General features: G+C 45.6%; 1 protein-coding gene across 1 annotated transcript in view; it reads right to left on the bottom strand.

Annotated features, from left to right (window-relative positions):
- The window catches only part of tln1 (talin 1), a 55412-nt gene that overhangs the window by 1707 nt on the left and 34681 nt on the right, over positions 1-19024 (bottom strand). The window contains exons 37-56 of the mRNA XM_083901703.1: positions 18122-18262; positions 17849-18030; positions 17611-17743; positions 16684-16785; positions 16383-16553; positions 15109-15357; positions 14891-15010; positions 14647-14793; positions 14388-14554; positions 14101-14284; positions 13845-13970; positions 12447-12563; positions 12178-12363; positions 11300-11407; positions 8725-8830; positions 6647-6771; positions 6396-6521; positions 5861-5923; positions 5572-5754; positions 202-327 (exon numbers count right to left, since the gene is read on the bottom strand). Of these exons, the coding sequence (XP_083757829.1) occupies positions 202-327; positions 5572-5754; positions 5861-5923; positions 6396-6521; positions 6647-6771; positions 8725-8830; positions 11300-11407; positions 12178-12363; positions 12447-12563; positions 13845-13970; positions 14101-14284; positions 14388-14554; positions 14647-14793; positions 14891-15010; positions 15109-15357; positions 16383-16553; positions 16684-16785; positions 17611-17743; positions 17849-18030; positions 18122-18262 (2862 nt within the window). The remainder of the gene's footprint in view (positions 1-201; positions 328-5571; positions 5755-5860; positions 5924-6395; positions 6522-6646; positions 6772-8724; positions 8831-11299; positions 11408-12177; positions 12364-12446; positions 12564-13844; positions 13971-14100; positions 14285-14387; positions 14555-14646; positions 14794-14890; positions 15011-15108; positions 15358-16382; positions 16554-16683; positions 16786-17610; positions 17744-17848; positions 18031-18121; positions 18263-19024) is intronic.

Below are 19024 nucleotides of genomic sequence, written 5' to 3'. Positions count from 1 at the left end.
ATCTCAGTAGCTAACTAGCCTCCTGTTAATTTCACTTTAGTTTAACAAAAACTAAATCAGCTCCTCACAGTTCACTCTCTCAAATATCTGTTTCATTTTGTTATACGTACGCATTTTTATTTCGTTTAATTTTAACGTTAAGCGTACGTGCGGCGTTCACATCTGTGGTTTCCCGCCGCACGCGTGTTCTCGGTGACTCACCTGAGCGATGCCTCCCACCATCTTGCTCTTGACCACAATGGCCTGAGCGTCCTGTTCGTCAAACGCCGCCTTCTGAGCCGCCTTCACCAGGTTATCGGACGCTCGCTTCACCGCGTTACCGGCAGCCTGAGGAAAGAGAGAGAGAGACTCATCGGTCAGAACCAGAATGTCATGTGACCTCATGTGTGTAACTGTAAAAGGTAAAAAAAAACAGACACAATGAGCTTCTCAGCTAATGATACGACTCGTCATCATTGAAGTCGCCCGCTAACGTTTAAGCTAACATTAGCCAAGTCACCACACAACGTTATCCACGTCGTACAACTTCATAAAACACAGAAAAGTTATTGTCCGAACTCATAAGCTCAAAAGCTGAAATTGAAACTGATTGGTCAGTCTGTGGATGAGGGCGGAGCTTAGCCGAAGGCCAATTTTTAACATGCTTTGCCAAGAACATTGTTAATGCTAATAAAGCTAATTGGCACAGTTGGAAAATCAGTTATTCAGTCAGTTGTTTCCTGTTTTTTGTTTTTTTAGAACCATGGTTCTCAAACTGTGGCACGTGTACCACCAGTGGTACGCAAGCTTACACCACTGTATCTTAACTGGGTTGCCAGTTACGTCAGAAAACCAAACCTAAAAGACCTCAGTATTTTGAATTTGTGTGTAGTAACCGTTTTTGGCCACAATCTTACATATGGCGCCTTTAACGTTGGAAACCTCTGGTTTAGACGTTTACAACGGCCAAAACAACATCGTCAAAGCAGGAATTGTTTATTTTCTAATAGTGTTTTTCTTTTTAATTGATAACAACTTTGATTTCCTGGCTGTTATAGCAGAATTTTTATTCCCCGATTTTTCAACATTTAGACAAACATTTAGCCGTAAGTAGTGCTGTCAAACGTTAACGGCGTCAACGTTTACGCACAACGCGTTTCCATGACAACTGACCGTAAAAAGACGCGCGTCACGTCATGTTTACGTGACTCCGGATTGTTAAAATGAGTGTGTAAAGTAATGCTAAACTTTATGCAGTACACAGGTACGCTAGTTATTTGTAGCACTGCCCTTTCCCTCAATAAACAGACCGCTCCAGTTCCACTGTAGGCGCGCTAACGGCGCTAATACGAGCTAATGCAGCTAACGGAGCTAACTGGTAAACGGTGCCTGGACTCTGGCGTCGCGGCACGTAAACAATGACGTCACGCGCGTCTTTTTCCGCCGTTGACGTTTGACAGCACTACTCTGTGGCTAAATGTTTGTCTGACTGTTGAACAATCAGGGATTTATCAAAGATATCAAAGTCATGTTTGAATGTTATTGTAAATATCTGCCACAGTGAAGGCCGACCGTGGGGGAAAAACACTCTCCTTTTTTGTGCTCAGCCGCTCCGGTTAAGGGAATGATCACATCCACACGACCATAACACAACTGTTATTTTTTTCTGCCCTTTGCTCAGACTCTGTAAGGATCTCTGTAAAAGGCAAAGAGGAGCCGCTCGCTCGTTTTGCCCTTTTGCGGCTGTGAGGGCTGAACTCAAGACGACGGTGAATCCTCCTCCTCCTCCAAAGAGTTTATGTTCGGCTGGAATGCGACTGTTTGTCTAAACACTGACGCACATGACATCACAACCCTAAGAGAGGCTGGATGACAGTGTTTGTCCACCGGGGGGCAGGAGGAGGAGGAGGAGGAGGAGGAGGAGGAGGAGCTAATAAATCATGCACACGTTCATATATTCTCACACTAATGCAAACACATCCACGTTACACTCCATCTACGCGACACTCGCCGACGCCTCCGCATCGTTTACTGGCAAACGCAGGCTCCGCCCCCCCCCCTCCCTTGTCTCTGCACACCAGGGCTGCCCCGTCCCTTCGCTCGGCAGCCATCTTGGGAATGCCTTTCCCTCCGAGGCGGCTATTTCAGACTCACGGGCTGATTTATACTCGGTCGGGGGCGACGCTTTTAAAATGTGTCGAGTGACAGAAATGACGTGATTTGTTCGGATAAATGCGTCTCCGAGCACTTTTCCTTTGAAGTGGGGTTTATATGCAGCACTGACACTCGTCCGCCCCGAGACGCAGAGGCTCCCTCTACGTGAAAAAAGGGCTCAAATTAACTTCTACGACGTAGTATTTCGCCGTTAGACTGACTTTTCCTGCAGGAAACTAACGTCTGTAAACCACACAGAGGCGATTCTAGGGTCTGTAGGGGCCCTAAGCAAAAATTCCCAGGGGGCCCTTCTAACGTATGAGTTCAAAATATTTCTTTTTCAAAATGAATGAAATAACATGGAAAAACCTTGTTGTTTAAAAAGTGTGGGAAAATATAAATGTAAAGAACAATAAAATACTGTAAATAGCTTTTAAATTAGTAAAAAAAAATACATTACACTGTAAAGAACCCACAATATAAATATATAGAACAATAAAATACTGTAAATAACTGAAAAAAACATATATAAACTGAGTAAAAAAGATAAGCATTACACTGTAAATAATCCTCTTCATTTTCAAACTTGCAGAACGATAACTTCACACAGGTTAAAGTGAGGTGGGGCCCCTTTAGGGGGGTTTACTACTGAGATGTCATTGCAAATCGCCCATTGTTGTTTAAGGGGGACGGTGAGGCGACTGGTCACTGCACATTTCAGTAAAAACAGCCCTCAGGCTCCGAGTGTCGGGGGGCCCCCTATCGGCTCGGGGGGCCCCAAGCAGTTGCCTGCGCCCCTGAAACCACAGACACACCAAAATCCATTGAGAAAAAACGAGCGATTTAAGCTCAAAGAGACACAGGAGCCGCTGGTCCACTGCTGCCTCGTGTGGTCAGTTTGCGTCACTGAGGTCAATCTGAACAACGGATTTCAAACACCGAAGTCACAAAATAGCATATTATTAAGTCGGATTTGGAGGCAGCAGTGGATCGAAACGGCTCGTGTGCTGTGATGGAAAATCGGCCATTTTCTCTATAGTTTGGTGTGGGAGTTTAACGATGTTTCCTGTTGAAAAAGTCTGTGTAACAATGAGATAAATCTTAAGATAATGTCGACTAAAACGGGTTCCAAATAACCAGAGTCCTGAACTTAAAGCCACACACATAAATGCTCTGCTGCCTTCAGGACGGCTTCACTTCCTCAGACCGTCTGTTACTCAGCGCTCAATCATTCCGGCCTTAAAAAAAGCCCCCGCGCGGCAGAGTGATGAGAACAAGTGCTGCGGCTGTAATCATAGATCGCGGGTTAATGTTTCCAGCTCTGGGCGGGCGCGGACGGACCCGTGGATTGTTTCCAGAGCGTCTGTGGACATGAATGTATGCGGAATTACTGCGGGCAGCAGCTGCAGGCCCAGAAGAGCAGCAGATAAGCCGCTGCTGATTGGATCAGAGAACATGAGACGGGGGCCCCGGGGCCGCGGCCTGATGTGCTCGCGGTGAACCCCGCGCAGCGACTTAAAGGTGGTATTTTTGGGGGAGCGCTGGAGAGTGTCAGCAGTAGATGCGTGAAAGTTTCTGCTCCTTCATCGGCGTTGAGCGATTCGGTTACACGTAAAAGGTCAAGACGACGTGAAAACACGGACTCCAGACTCCAGTTTGACCAGAAAAAACGATGCAGTCGTGGATCAAATCAGGGCGGACGACCCGCCGTGACGTCACCGGCGTCATTACGTTTTTTAAAAACCAGAAGAGACCATATTTAGAGGAAAGGGTGGAGCGGGGGGGCGCGAGGAAGTGGGTGGAGCTTACTGAGAGCACAGTGACGTGCTGTCAATCACAGTGTAGCCCCGCCCCACCCCAACTCCTAAAAATGTCCACTAATGTTATGGATTAAGTGGGAATTAGCCTCGTAGATTTACTTAAATCCAGTGTAGTCGCCGCCTGCTGGACACTCAAAAAATTACACTAAATCCCTAAAAATAACATAAAATCCGTGTTTTTTGATGAGTTTAAAACCTCATTTTCTAAATTTCACAAGTTTAAAGCTATTTTTTTTTTTACAATGATCACAAAATTTTTATGAATCCAAATCATTTCAAAAATCAACTTTTCTTTAATAAGGATCACATTCTACATCATGAAATGTAGCATTCAACGTGATTTATAGGTCATTCCGAGTTGTCCTCGGAATTTCCCAGTCGCGAGTAGGACATTTCAGTTGTAGCGCCCCCTGCAGTTGCAATTCCAAATTTTAAAATTTGTTTTCACTCGTTGTGCCCTAAGTTTAAAAGTTTTCTTGGTATTTTTTTGTGTCACTCTCACAGTTGTTTATGCTAGTTAGCAAACATTAACCAACATTACTTGACCTAGGTGCTGTCAATCAGAGTGAAGCCCCGCCCCACCCATAAACTCCAAACAATGTTTACTAATGTTATGGATCAATGCAATCCAGTGGAGTCGCCCCCTGCTGGACAGTCAATAAATTACATTACATTACATCCTTTTTAATATAAAATTTAATATAAAACACCTTACCCTAACATCATGATATGTAGCATTCAATGTGATTTATAGAGGTTGAATTTCGCAGTTAGAGCGCCCCCTGAAGTTGCAATTCCAAGTTTAAAACCGTTAGTTATTTTATCACGTTTTCTTGGTATTTTTCTGTGTCATTCTCACAGCTGTTAATCAAGTGGACTCCATTAGCTCGCTAGTTAGCAAACCTAGCTATAACGCTAACATTAATCAACATTATTTGACATCATTTCCCGAGGGAAAGCTGGGTGACGCTTGAAATTCTAAACCAAACCTGGTCTTTACGGAAATGCAAATGCAAAACTAGTCCGGCGCAACGCCCACTTTTCGTCTGCGCTAAATACAGAGCGCACTAATCCCGACGTCGCGGCTCACCTGCAGCTCTAAAACACTCGGCGCCCCGGACTATGTATAGACGATAACGCGCCGTCGTCAGCTGCTGCAGATATAGAGTCTGACGTTATTGTTCCTCAGCAGGTAGAGCGACTCACAGCAGCTGTCGCTCTGATCTGAACTGGATTATTGAGCTAACTTTGGAGAATGGGGGGGTTGGGGGGGGGGGGTAGGTGGCTGGAGGCCAAACAGACTCTGTTACCGTGGTAACTAATGCAGAGTCCTTTTAGGGACAGTGATTCTGATGCACTGGACAAAAGAGTGAGACGTTCACTCTGCACTGCTCGGTCTCTGATGATGCAGCGATTTTCTATCTGGACTGTGGCTACTCGCCAGAGTAATTTCTCCCGTCATTGTTTACATTTTAGAGGCTGGAAAATCTGAGAAACTCCTTCTAATTATGGAAAAAACCCACTCAAAATCAGATAAACAACTGGTCTGAGGTCAGATCGACCTCAAAACCGACGTTCGATGCAGTTCAACTGCTGACAGACAGGGGGCAGCACTGACCTGGAGCCTCTTCATGGTCTGCGAGTCCTGGTCGGCCTTGACCTTACAGGCGACCAGCAGCTGAGCGGTGGACGCCGCCACCTGCTTGGCCGACGAGATGAGCTTCTCCTCGCTGGCGTGTCCCTGCACCGCCGAGTTAGCCGCCTCGCACAGGTTGTTGGTTGCCGCGGCGACCATTCGAGCCTGAGGAGTCAAAGGCGCAGGTGTTTAAGACGCCGCCGCCGCCGCCGCCGCCAACCGCCGTACGAACAGAGAAAACATTCTCGCAGAGTAGAGGGAGGAGACTTACGGCTGAGATCAGACCCTGAGACCACTGTCCGTCGTCCACCGCGTTGGCCTGGATGGCGCCGACCTGGAAAAAACAAGGAACACGAGTCGTACTGGTTTTATTTTGGTGACACGACGGCAGAACTGAGGCCTTTGTGGATCTCATGTACGTTCAAAACATAACGGTGATGTTATTTTTAAAAACATTACTCAGATTTAACTTTAAATCATATTTAAGTGGTCAAGTTTGGCTTTGCTTTACAGAGCAGCTGCTACATGAACCTCAGACCTTCACATCTGGTCCAGAACTGTCCCAGAGGGTGCATAAAACTGTCCCAAACAGTTAAAAACCCATGTGTTTCAAACATGTTTATCGGAGAAACATGTTTTTAATTAGATATGAAACATTTTTCTATTCTTTAAAGCATTTTTAGTCGTCGTTGAATGGACAAATGAGCAGCAAACGTGGACAAATGGGTCTGAAGTCTTTGTAGGAGGCCTCAGTATGTGAGGAACCATCTCAACCATTGGTGTCTTGGTGTTTCTTCATGACGTACCTTCCCTTGAGCCACCAGCTCCCTCTGAGCCGCCGAAGCTGCTTTGACCAGAGCGCTGGTGGCAGCAGCGATGGACTTGGCCGCCTCCAGAATCTGCTCCTCGAAGTTCAAGCTCTCGTCCGCTTCCTGTTTTTACGAGAGAAAACGAGGAAAGCGGTTTACGGAAAAGGGCCTCATTCCTGAAGAAGTGAGTGACGTGGTCTGAGATCTTAGTGAGGTCCACAGGCTCAGCGAGATCCTCGTGCTCTGACCTTGGGTTTGGTTCTGGGCCTCAGCTGCTCCAGTTTCTTAGCGGCCGCTTCAATGGCCGCCGCCGCTCCGAGCAGCTCGTTCTCTGCGATGACGGTGGGGTCCTCGGGGTCGACCCACTCTGTGCCTGCAACCACACAAAAGACAGCAGAAGACGCTCAGTTTGGGGGCTAAAAACGCACAGGATTTTTGATTTGTTAGCTCCATGCTAGCTCCTCGCGTCGTTAAAAGCAGTTTAAAGGTCCAGTTACGTGATTTTTCAAAGATGAAACTGACTCCTGTGTGCTGTGGTGTAAAATCGCCGTTTTTCTCTACGGGGTTTGGTGTGTGATTAAGAGTAGTTTACAAAGTGACACAAATCGTGGGTTTTCTGTTGGGGAAAAGCTAACTGCGAGATAAACTAGTGAATATTATATGAAGATATTGTGGACTTAAAGCTGTAGTATGCAACTTTGTCTTTTAAATTCTACGGTTTCTCAGAATAGCAGTGTTTAGCTTTCGTGTCTGTGGAGACACAGAGCGACGCGTTTTTTACGTCACTGACGGACGCGTAAACCAAACTTTAAGTTAAGGTAAAGTTCTCTGAAAGGGGGTTGTGTTCTGCCCACAGAAGTTACATACCGGAGCTTTAACCTAAAGTAGAGTTCATTAGTTTTGGCTTTTATTAAAGGCGCCATATGTAAGAATGTGGCCAAAAACAGTTACTACACTCAAATTCAAAATACCGAGGTCTTTTCGGTTTCGTTTTTTCTGACGTGGCAACTGGCAACCCGTGGTTGCTCGGCAGCTGAGACTCTACTGACTGCAATGGTTGGTAGACGGCGGTAGGTGGCACCACATGACAAAACTTGATTTGCAGTCTGCCAAATATTTTTTTTGTGCAAATATTTTGTCTGTACTGTTGTTGTTGGTGAGTTCAGTTTGTTATATGAACATTATTCCTGAGTCTCTGTGACATATTAGGAGGATTTTATGGCCAGTTGCTTTAGATTTATTACATAATGCACCTTTAAGTGGCTAAAATCAGTTTTCCTCCAATGACAGCCATGTTTTTACTAAAATCCAGCCTGGTTCTATGTGTGTGTGTGTGTGGGGGGGGGGGGGGGGGGGGGTCACTCAGCACCTCATAAACCCCTGAACTATCCCTCCCATATAACACGGGCAGTCCTCCGCAGGTTTGCGAGGAGAAAACCCTTTTAACTGTCCACCGTCTAATGTGTTGGACACACATGTCATAAATGTTTCATCGTCTTCTGTCATTAGGACCAGATCCCGAGGACGAGACGCTCCTCCCCCGCAAAACGAAGCGCACCTTTGACTTTTATGAATTTACGACCTCAGCTCTTCGCGACGAGATGACGAGGCGACTGAGGAGATTCACATGGCGCATCTGTGAATTCGATGCCCGTCGCATCAATCACGGGACGGCGGTCGTCCACACGGGTTAGAGCTGGGATTCAGTTGCAGCTTATGTCTCAGAAACTGGAGCAGGGTGGGTGGGGGTGTGTGTAATTAATCAGTGATGTGAAGCTCTGAGGTCGACTTTCACAAAATTTTACAGTTACAAGTCAGCATTCGCGGAACGGCAGCGAGTTCAGCATGATTTGTATTTCAGGCCTCGGGGTCCGATCTGATACGCGCGTGTGAGAGAAACCGTAGACGTCTGAGGCCGCGTTCACACGTGGCATAAACATTAAATGTCCAGCTTTAGGTTCAGGTGTGAACACGCTGAGCTCTCATTTGAGATGCTCAGGCTACAGGAGGAGGGGTGAAGAAGAGCCGACTCAGCGTCTGAGCAGCTTCACATTCTGTGTTTTTACACTTTTAAACCAGTATACCATGCAAGGGGTGGAGCGTGAGGACCGACAACATAGACCCCGCCCTAAATCATCCCCAGTTTTGACTTTAGATCGGACCATAATTTAGAAAACGGGGGTGTCAGGGATGAAGTATGAAGTTTCAGCCGCTTCGTCTTTGGTTTCACGTTCCGCGCCTGTACACTGCACATTCCACGAAGGTGTGAACAAGCTACGAGCGACCTGCTTGCGGGGAAAAGGTTAAAGGTCACGGGTCACGCTACCTTTCATGGCCTCGGCGGCCTGGATGAGCTCCGTGACGGAGCCCGCCACTCGCTTGGAGTAACCGGCCAACTGGTGCTTCAGGTCATGAGACGGTTTGTGGATGATCTAAAGGGAGAAAGACCAAAAAAAAATTGACGTAAGTTAACTTTCTTCTCTACTCTCACAAACCAAACTCCATAGAGAAAATCAGCGATTTAACGCCATAGCGCACAGGAGTTCTAGATCCACTGCTGCGCCTTTCGGTGAAATCAAATGTGTTATTTTGTGACTTCTGTGTTTGAAATCCTTTGTTCGGATTCACCTCAGTGACACAAAGTGACCAAAGTAAGCAGCAGTAGATCAGCAGCTCCTGTTTCCCCACCAACTAAAAACGCTGATTTTCTCTACGGGGTTCGGTGTGGGAGAACGAGCAGTTTACAAAGTGACAGAAAATGTGACTTTTCCTGTCTGAAGTGTGGTTATATATATATATATATATATATATATATATCCCTTTAAACGATCCCTTTAAGGGTTGTCATGTTGACAGTTGACGGGAGTGATTGTCAAAAACAAAACAAAACGTAAACCATTTCAACAAATGTGACGAGGGAAGCGAGACTCGCTGAGGACGGATTTGGCGTCCTCGGAGAGTCAGAGGGGAGGCGGAGTCTGACAGGTGGCGAGGACGTCACTGCACGGGAATGCATGCATGCACGGAGCCAAACACACACACACACACACACACAGTGAAACACTCACAATCATCACCAGAAAATAAACACACCAGTCACCATAAGTTTTAGCTAGTTCTGGTTGTTTTAGCTGCGATGCTAAAGAGATAGCGACAGTCGGCTATATATAAACATGGACGTAGTTCTGGTTTAAAAAGTGAAGCGTGGGAAGTAGCGATTAGCCACTAGGGGGCGACTCCGGGAGTTGCATAAAGAAGTCCGTTACTATTCATGATGTATTAAAAGTGCATTATGTAATAAATCTAAATCAACTGGCCATAAAATCCTCCTAATATGTCACAGAGACTCAGGAATAATGTTCATATAACAAACTGAACTCACCAACAACAACAGTATACCCCAAATATTTGCATTAAAAAAAATCTTTTGCAGACTGCAAATCGTGTTTTGGCATGTGGCGCCATCTACCGCCGTCTACCAATCATTGCTGCCGAGCAACCAGGGGTTACGTCTGAGCTACAATGGCGGAGAAAACGAAACCTAAAAGACCTTAGTATTTTGGAATTTGAGTGTAGTAACCGTTTTCAGCCACATTCTTACATATGGCGCATTTAAAGCTCCCAAAGAACGGAAGTACAAAATAACGCTAAGAGTTTTTTTGGTGCGTATCCGCGCCATTACCTCGGGCTCAGCGAGATTCGAGACCAAGAAGTTATTTTTAAACACTGTTAAAACAATGTTTGATAATGAGTAGCAGCCGCAGTGCATCCACCGTTCCAAAGGGGGGAGCTAGCTGCGCTTCTGAGAGCTGTTGTGCTAATCACGCCACTTCCAGGTTTTGGCCAATCACAAGACAGTTGGGAAGGCTCTACGCTGGCTGGCCAATCACAACACAGTTCTGTCTTCTGGGGGTGAGATTTCAGTCTGAAACAGCGCGGCTGACGAGAGCTTCAGTGAGGAGAGATTTTTATCGGCTAATTTACAGCAACTAGGAGGTTTTTGACCATAAAAACAAGTGAATGTATGTAAATAGACCTCCATAACTAACATATATGCGTGATAGGACCACTCTATGGGAGCTTTAAAACAAATGTTTTATGAATGACGATGACGACCATCACATTACATTAATGTTACCCGCATGCTAGCTGCCATTAGCTAGCAACAGTCTTCTCTAGGCCTGCTGCCGTTTGTGTCGTAACTAATTGATTAAGTCATTAAACATTAGTAGTTGTAGCATTAAAACCAGTGCACTGTCACTGCAGGTCAGTCGTGCAGACTACTCACCGGCTTGCACCGACATCAGTGAGCCGCAAGTGTTTTTTTTTTTTTTAAAAGAACAGCGATGGAAAAAGAGAAAGAAGAGAGGTCATCAAACGACATGAGAGAGTCTGAGAGCAGGCAGTGTGTCATGCTGTGAGTGTCCAAGATCACGTCATATTAAAAACATGAATTTAAATCAATTCTACACCCAATTATGTGCCTTTTCTAGCAGGAAACTGAAGTTCTTGTCGCCCCATTCAAAAGCCCATAGAGAAAAACATCGATTTTAAATCACAGCACACAGGAGATGTCGCCTCCACTGCTGCCTCTACCAGTGCGTCCAAATGTGTCATGGTGTGACTTCAGTGTTGGAAATCCTTCATTCGGCTTCATCTACGTGACCACGGGAGCTAAAAAACGCTGATTTTCTCCATGGACTTTGGTGTGGGACAAAAAGCCGTTTATGAACCGTAGCGTCCTGTTGGAAAAGTCTTTCTAACAGCAACATAGAGTGGTGAACGTACTCTTAACCCAAGAATTATTATTGCATAAACCTTAACAATGTTCTTGTGCCGTCACCTCATCTGTAAAACACTCGCTAAACTCCGATCTGATCGACACCGAGGCGACGTCTTACCACCAACACGTGCTCCAACAGTCCCAGGTAACCGCTCGCACATTCGTGGCCGTAGCGCAGCGCTCTCATCTGGACCTCTTGGCTGACCTCAGGGTGGTAGGCCGCTTCCTGAAGAAACCAAACGCACAAAGAGTTAGCGCCTGATGGACTATCAATCTCAAAAATGCTAATCCTAGCCCGCTAGTGCAAGTGCTGTCCCGATTCTCAGAAAAATCAAGTTGAGGGGCCAAGTTTAAGGGCTGTATTGCCCTCAATATTGAGATTTTCCGAGACCACCCTTGGGTGCAAGGGCTACCCAGAATGCATTGCGTGTTTTGCCATAACAAAGGCGCCGAAAGCAGCGAAACGAGTACGCTACAAATGAAGTATTTTCTTTGTTAATAGAGATATAAAAATGATGAAAACCATTGTATTATCTTAGTTTAGGCCCATGTTATGAATTACTGACGTCATTGTTGCGTAACATTTATTTTTATTTTACGATCTTTTGTCAATAGCCGGCCTGTGCGGACAAGCGATCGTTTGCCATCGTTTACTTTTCAATAAACCGTAACTAACTGACAACCTAATAACTTGACTGACAAACGGATTGTAATAAATAATCCTGACGTAAATGTGTTCTTCTTCTTCTTCTTTTTTGGAGTTGACAGACTGGACGCAGCTTCTCGCGTTATTCTGCCCCCTACAGTCTGAAGACGTATCTGCATTTAAGGGGGTGTCCCATTTCTAAGTGACAAAATAACCCTCAACACTTAGTTTTGAGGCCCAGTTAAGATTAAGGGTTGAGCTTGAGGAATTGGAATTGGCCCTAACTTTACTTGGGAAACACCCAATTGTTCTCGTATTGTGGACCACGTCGTGATCAGGGTGGCGTGTACCTTGCAGGAGTGTAACATGTCGGCGATCGCCCTCCTGCTGAGGTTGGCCGTGGCGATGATGTCTTCCTGACGACACGAGTTCCCGGCGGCCACCGCCTTCGCCGTCGCCATGGTGATTCCTTTGGTCATGCGGATGAACTCCTCGGGCGTGGTCGTCTTCGGCGGCGGGTCGGAACTACTGAAGACCTGGTGGGTAAAGACGGAGGAAATGAACTCGTTATTGCAAATGTGTACGCTGACGACGCCACGTTCTCCTGTCGAAGACGTACAGCCAGCTCCTGCTTGATGTGTTCGATCGTCGCCTCCAAAGCTCTGGTTCCCTTCGTGGCTTCATCCTCCACGGCCTTCACCGTCTTCAGGAGGGACGTGACGTTGGTCACCATCACCTGCAAGAGGTCACACCACATGACCGCTGTTAGCGTCGCTACAGTTTTCACAATAAAAGTCTAAGCTTCTGGTCAGCCACACTAAAATACAACCACCCAGTTTCAAAATAAAAGTCGAATTTCTGTGTCAGTCACACTAAAAAACAACTCCAGTTTTCAAAATAAAAGTCTAAGTTTCTTTCATCCACACTAAAACACAACCACTCAGTTTTCACAATAAAAGTCTCAGTTTATGTTCCTCCACACTAAAATACAATCACGCAATTTTCAAAATAAAAGTCTACGTTTCGGTTCATCCACAGTAAAAACACAACCACTCAGTTTTCACAATAAAAGTCTCAGTTTCAGGTCATCCACGATAAAATAAAATGACGCAGTTTTCAAAATAAAAGTCTAAGTTTCCGTTTTCTGTTCGTCCACACTATAACGCAACCACTTAGTTTTCACAATAAAAGTCTAAGTTTCGGTTCATCCACAGTAAAACACAACCACTCAGTTTTCACAATAAAAGTCTCAGTTTCAGGTCATCCACGATAAAATAAAATGATGCAGTTTTCAAAATAAAAGTCTAAGTTTCTGTTTTCTGTTCGTCCACACTATAACGCAACCACTTAGTTTTCACAATAAAAGTCTCAGTTTCAGGTCATTCACACTAAAAAAACAACTCCAGTTTTCACAATAAAAGTCTCAGTTTATGTTCATCCACACTAAAATACAACCACCCAGTTTTCAAAATAAAAGTCTCAGTTTCTGTTCGTCCACACTTAAACACAACCACTCAGTTTTCACAATAAAAGTCTCAGTTTCGTTTCATTCACATCAAAAAACAACCACCCAGTTTCAAAATAAAAGTCTCGGTTTCAGGTCATTCACACTAAAAAACAACTCCAGTTTTCACAATAAAACAGTTAATGTTCGTCGACACTAAAACACAACCACTCAGTTTTCACAATGAAAGTCTCAGTTTGGGGTCATTCACACTAAAAAACAACCACACAGTTTCAAAATAAAAGTCTCAGTTGCAAGTCATACACCCTAAAAAAAAATCCAGTTTTCACAATAAAAGTCTCAGTTTATGTTCATCCGCACTAAAATAAAATGACGTCGTTTTCAAAATGAAAGTCTAAGTTTCTGTTCGTCCACAGTAAAACACAACTACTCAGTTTTCACAATAAAAATCTCAGTTTCAGGTCATTCACACTAAAAAAACAACTCCAGTTTTCACAATAAAAGTCTCAGTTTCTTCACTAGCTTCACGTGACTGTGGGTTTTGAACGGTACCTTAGCAGAGTTCTTGAGCTGCAGCATGCTGGGGTCATCGTGAGGTTTCCCTGCAGCAGCTTTGGTGCTGCTGATGAGGTTACCCAGAGCTTTGGCCACGTCCTTCACTGCGTTGATCAGGACGACCTGAGGTAAAAACACAACACTTTCAGTCGCAGCTGTTTCCAGGTTCTCTTTATGTGTGGTTACAGTTTAGGCTGACTTAGTATATTCCACACACACACACACACACACACACACACACGCACGTCCGTACCTGGGTCTCTGGGTCCTCAGATCCCAGACTGGCTGCTCCCAGTTTGACCACGTCGGCCAGTTTGGTGATGGTGGTCACCGAGGACTGTGCAGCCTGGGCCAGTTTCTCCTGACTGGCTCCAGCACCAGACACCAGCAGCTTGGTGTCCTCCACCAGAGCCTTGGCTGTCTTCAGGATGTATTCTCTGCAAACAAACAACAACAACAACAAACCCATCAGCTCCTTTACTGAGAATAAGGTTTTTTTTTGTGTCTGGAGCTTCTGTGATTATGTTGCATCTACTGCACCTGTGGTCAGCGAAGGTCTCTTCGTTCTCTCTGTTCAGAGTTCCCGCGGTAGCGAACATGATGGTGGTGTCCAGGTCTGCGATGATGCCCGACACGGCGCTGGACGCCGTGATGCAGGCCTGCGTGCCACGGTTTCCGGCCTGCAGAGCCGCCAACACGTGGGAGACCTGCGGGGAGAACACATCGAGACATAAACAGTGAAGTCGTGAAAGCTGTGAATTTGTAGAGAATGAACGCGATACGAGTCGAGGGGTCTGACCTTCTCTGAAACCTTGCGGGCGCTCTCGATCAGCTCCTTCTTGGTGAACGAGTCGTTGGGGCTGCACTGCAGAGCTCCAGCTTTGGTCACCAGACCTGTGCAGCTGAAGCCGAGCTCACCCACCTGCTTCTTAATGTGCGAGCCAATCTGTGGACGGACAAAAAAAAACAGAGGAAATCACCAGAGTGACACCAGGAAATGACACGCTCAGAATCCCGAGGTGCGTTTTTTTGGTTTCGCTTACTTCATCGTTCTCCGCGGTAATGGCTGCGTATTTGGCCTCGTTGGCCAGATTTCCAAACTCGTTGGTCAGCTCGTTGGCCAGGCCTCCGAGGTCGTCCGGGTTGGTGTTCGACTTCGTTACCTGGCGAGAAAACACACGTTAACCTTCAACTCAAACATCTACAGCTACTGAGGGCCTTCCGCAGAGCCTCTAGAGTGGTTCGTATCAAAGTGCTTTACCATCTCCTGCACATTGACGGCGATGGCCTTGGCCGTCTTGACCATGGTCGTCTGGTAGTCCACGAAGTTGCCTTCGGGCTCCATCGTGGGCGAGTCTTCCATTGTGTTGATGGCGAGGTTGATGGAGTCCACCATGCCGCCAACGGCACCTGCCGCGCTCGCAGCCTCGGCCAGCGTCGCTCCCAGGTCGTCTACGGCCTCTTTCATCATCTGCACCGACTCGTCCAGCGCCTCCTGCATGTGAGCCGCCTGCAAGAAAACACACATGGACTTCACTTAACCACAGAACCTTCAGTATTTATTATAAATAAAGAAATTAAATGTGGATTTCAGGCATTGGGTTTGTCTCTGTACTGTGAGTGTGATTATAAATAAAGACTGGATAACATTTTTTTGAAAAGGGGAAAAAACAAGATCTCTAGATTTCCTCATTCACACTAAAAAACAACTCCAGTTTTCATAACGAAAGTCTCAGTTAATGTTCATACAAACTGAAATACAATCACACAATTTCCAAAATAAAAGTCTAAGTTTCTGTTCATCCACACTAAAACACAACCACTCAGTTTTCACAATAAAAGTCTCAGTTTGGTTTCATCCACACTAAAATACAATCCCGCAGTTTCAAAATAAAAGTCTAATTTTCAGGTCGGTCCCACTAAATATAAAACTACAGTTTTCAAAATAAAAGTCTAAGTTTCTGTTCATTCACACAAAAAAACAACTTAGTTTTCACAATAAAAGTCTTACTTTGGGGTCATTCACACTAAAGAACAACTCTAGTTTTCACAATAAAAGTCCCAGTTTATGTTCATCCGCACTAAAATACAATCACGCAGTTTCAAAATAAAAGTCTCATTTTCGGGTCAGTCACACTAAAAAAAACAACTCCAGTTTTTAAAAAAAGTCTAAGTCGCTGTTCATCCACACTCAAATACAACCACTCAGTTTTCACAATAAAAGTCTCAGTTTCGAGTCATTCACACCAAAAAACAACTCCAGTTTTCAAAATAAAAGTCTAAGTTTCTGTTCATCCACACTCAAACACAACCACTCAGTTTTCACAATGAAAGTCTCAGTTTCGGGTCATTCACTCCAAAAAACAACTCCAGCTTTCACAATAAAAGTCTCAGTTACTGTTCATTCACACTAAAATACATCCACCCAGTTTCAATATAAAAGTCTCAAACAAAGAGACAAACTCCAAAGATGCTGAATCAAAGGTGTCATGTGACCTGCAGACGACTCTGTGCTGCCGGTGTCAGGTTCAGTACCTTGGGGTTTCCTCCGGCCTCCTTGGCAGTGTAGAGCATCTGCAGTGCGGACTCGGTCAGGGTCTTGGTCTGGTCCAAGACCGCCATCTGCTGTTGGCTGCTCAGGATCTTGGACGCGGTGCCGATGGCGGCCATGATGAGCGGCTCGAAGTAGGTGGCCATCTGAGACACCTGTTGGTTAAAACATGAGGAGGAGGAGGATGTGAGTGGAGCTGTCCTCCTTCTGTGTCTAGACTGCTGACCGGCCCCCCTGCTGGTCAACACTGGTACTACACTACATGTCGAGCAGGAGGCGTTTTACCTTGTGTCCCAGCTGGGACGCCTCAGAGCGAGCGGCCACGGCGACGGGATCGATCAGGTTACTGATCTCATGGACTGAGGCGGCCATCTGCTCATGGAGAGTCTGTAACACACACACACACAGATGATCAGGCTCTCTGTGGCCAGTAGGTGGTGCTCTTAACACATCTGATGAAAAAATGACCACCATCGAGACTTCAAACATGCAGAAGGAGCCCGGGATACATTTTAGACAAAATCTTTCACGAGATTAAGCTTCTTCTGGATTTAAACGTGTTAAAACGGCAATAAAAACTGAGAATAAGTGAGTTTTAACGACGCTACGTGACAATCATTGAACCTGAAACTTGGTATACGTGAATTTTGAGATGTTTAAATGTATAAAATAGAGCTCTAGATTCCATTCCACTTTTCAAACAAGTAAATGTAATAATATAATATTCATCATGCTGTCAAACGTTAAAGGTGTCAACGTCAACGGACGTTAACGCATGTTTGTTAAAATGAGTCTGTAAGGTAACGCTTAACTTTAAAAACAGAGTCACACATACGCAGTACACAGGTACGCTAGTTATTTGTAGCGCTGCTCTTTTCCTTTAATAAACAGACCGCTCCAGTTCCACTGTAGGCTAACGCTAACGGCGCTAAAAGGAGCTAATGCAGCTAACGGAGCTAACTGGTAAACGGTGCCTGGACTCCGGCGTCGCGGCACGTAAACACGGCGCCGTGCGCGTCTTTTTCCGGTCAGTCGTCATGGAAACGCGTCATGCGTTAACCTATAGCACAGCACTAATATTCATACAATAATATTCGTACATATAATGCTACATGTACAGAAAACAAAATCACCTCTAGATGCCACTAAATCCTTCAAACTGGACGCTACAGGTAATTAAAATAATGTATATGTGTGTGTGTGTTTGTTTACCTCCATGGAGATGTCCTCTCTGGGTGTTAGCTGTTGGCTAATGGCGGCTAAAGACGCCTGATCCACCTCACGGATGCAGCCGTTCAGCACCTCGATGGCGTCGTCACATTCTCTCTGACCGGGAGCCTTTTCTCTGCACACACACACACACACATATAAACACACACACACGGTAACTCACACCCACACATGAACACATAGATGACAGAGAGGGTGGAGTCAGGTCAGCGTTTTTCACCTCATGTTAGTGATGAGCTTCTTGATGGAGTCAGACACCGTCCTCGAGTGTCCGGCCAGCACCGACCACTTAGGCGGGTCTTTGGGGTTGACGGCCAGGGAGCGCGCTGTCTGGATCAGACCGGTCGAGCTCACCAGCATCGTCTTTGCCGCCACCACGATCGGCTCCATGGCTGCGTGACCCTGAGAGGACCAGGAGATGGAGTCAGAAACAACAAGGTCCCATGTGATATTAAAGTTATATTAAAGTGTGTGTGTGTGGGTGAGGTCGTACTTCGGGGCTGATGTGAGCAGGAATGCTGGCGAATTCCGGGTTGGAGGCGAAGGCGGTCAGGTTGTCCACGGCTTCGATCAGAGGACCAGTGGCTGTCTTGCACTTCTCTCTGTTCTCTTGGTTAAAGGCTCCGTCCAAAGCCTGCACACGACACACAATCACAATGAGTCTGCTGCCACCTTCAGGCAGAGGGAGGTATGTACATAAAGGCACATTAGTCTCTATTAGTTTGCGACTTTAAATGCGGATCTATGAATTTGAACCAGCACTAATGTTGTGTTTACGCTAACAATAATTAGCATTTTTAATTTCAGTAGCTTATACATAAATATAAGCTTATACTTGTGTACGCTAAGCATGTAAGTTGTACTACTTGCTAACTTCTGTGTCCCTTCATTTATGCGTTTGCTCACACCTTACGATGACGGTTGTTAGCTTAGCATTAGCCCGCAGGTGAGTAGCAGCGAGTTGAGAGAGTAAATCGATGAGAAAATTTGCTTCTTGTTCGGTGTGAAGGCACCAAAACAGGTTAGGTGAGATTTGAGCGAGTCGTGACAATGTGTGATAAGCTAACCGCGTGATGTGATGTTAGCATCAGATATGTCTTTTGTCTTGTTGGTCAGGAATGTGGAGCAGAGGGTTTTGATGTTTGTTGACGGCTAACTTCTAAAAGAACGCGTGTCACTTAATTTATGCGTTTGTTCACACCTTACTGTGAAGGTTGTTGGCTTAGCATTAGCCCGCAGGTGAGTAGTAGCGAGTTGAGAAAGTAAAGCGATGAGAAATGTTGCTTCCTACTCAGTGTGAAGGCACTAAAACAGGTTAGGTGAGATTTGATCGAGTCGTGACAATGTGTGATAAGCTAACCGCGTGATGTGATGTTAGCATCAGATATACGTCTTT

The sequence above is a fragment of the Microchirus variegatus genome (genome assembly GCF_963457635.1).
Source record: "Microchirus variegatus genome assembly, chromosome: 1".
Classification (NCBI taxonomy): Eukaryota; Metazoa; Chordata; class Actinopteri; order Pleuronectiformes; family Soleidae; genus Microchirus; species Microchirus variegatus.
Note: the sequence above shows the minus strand (reverse complement) of the source record. Positions and strands in the feature narration are given on the sequence as shown.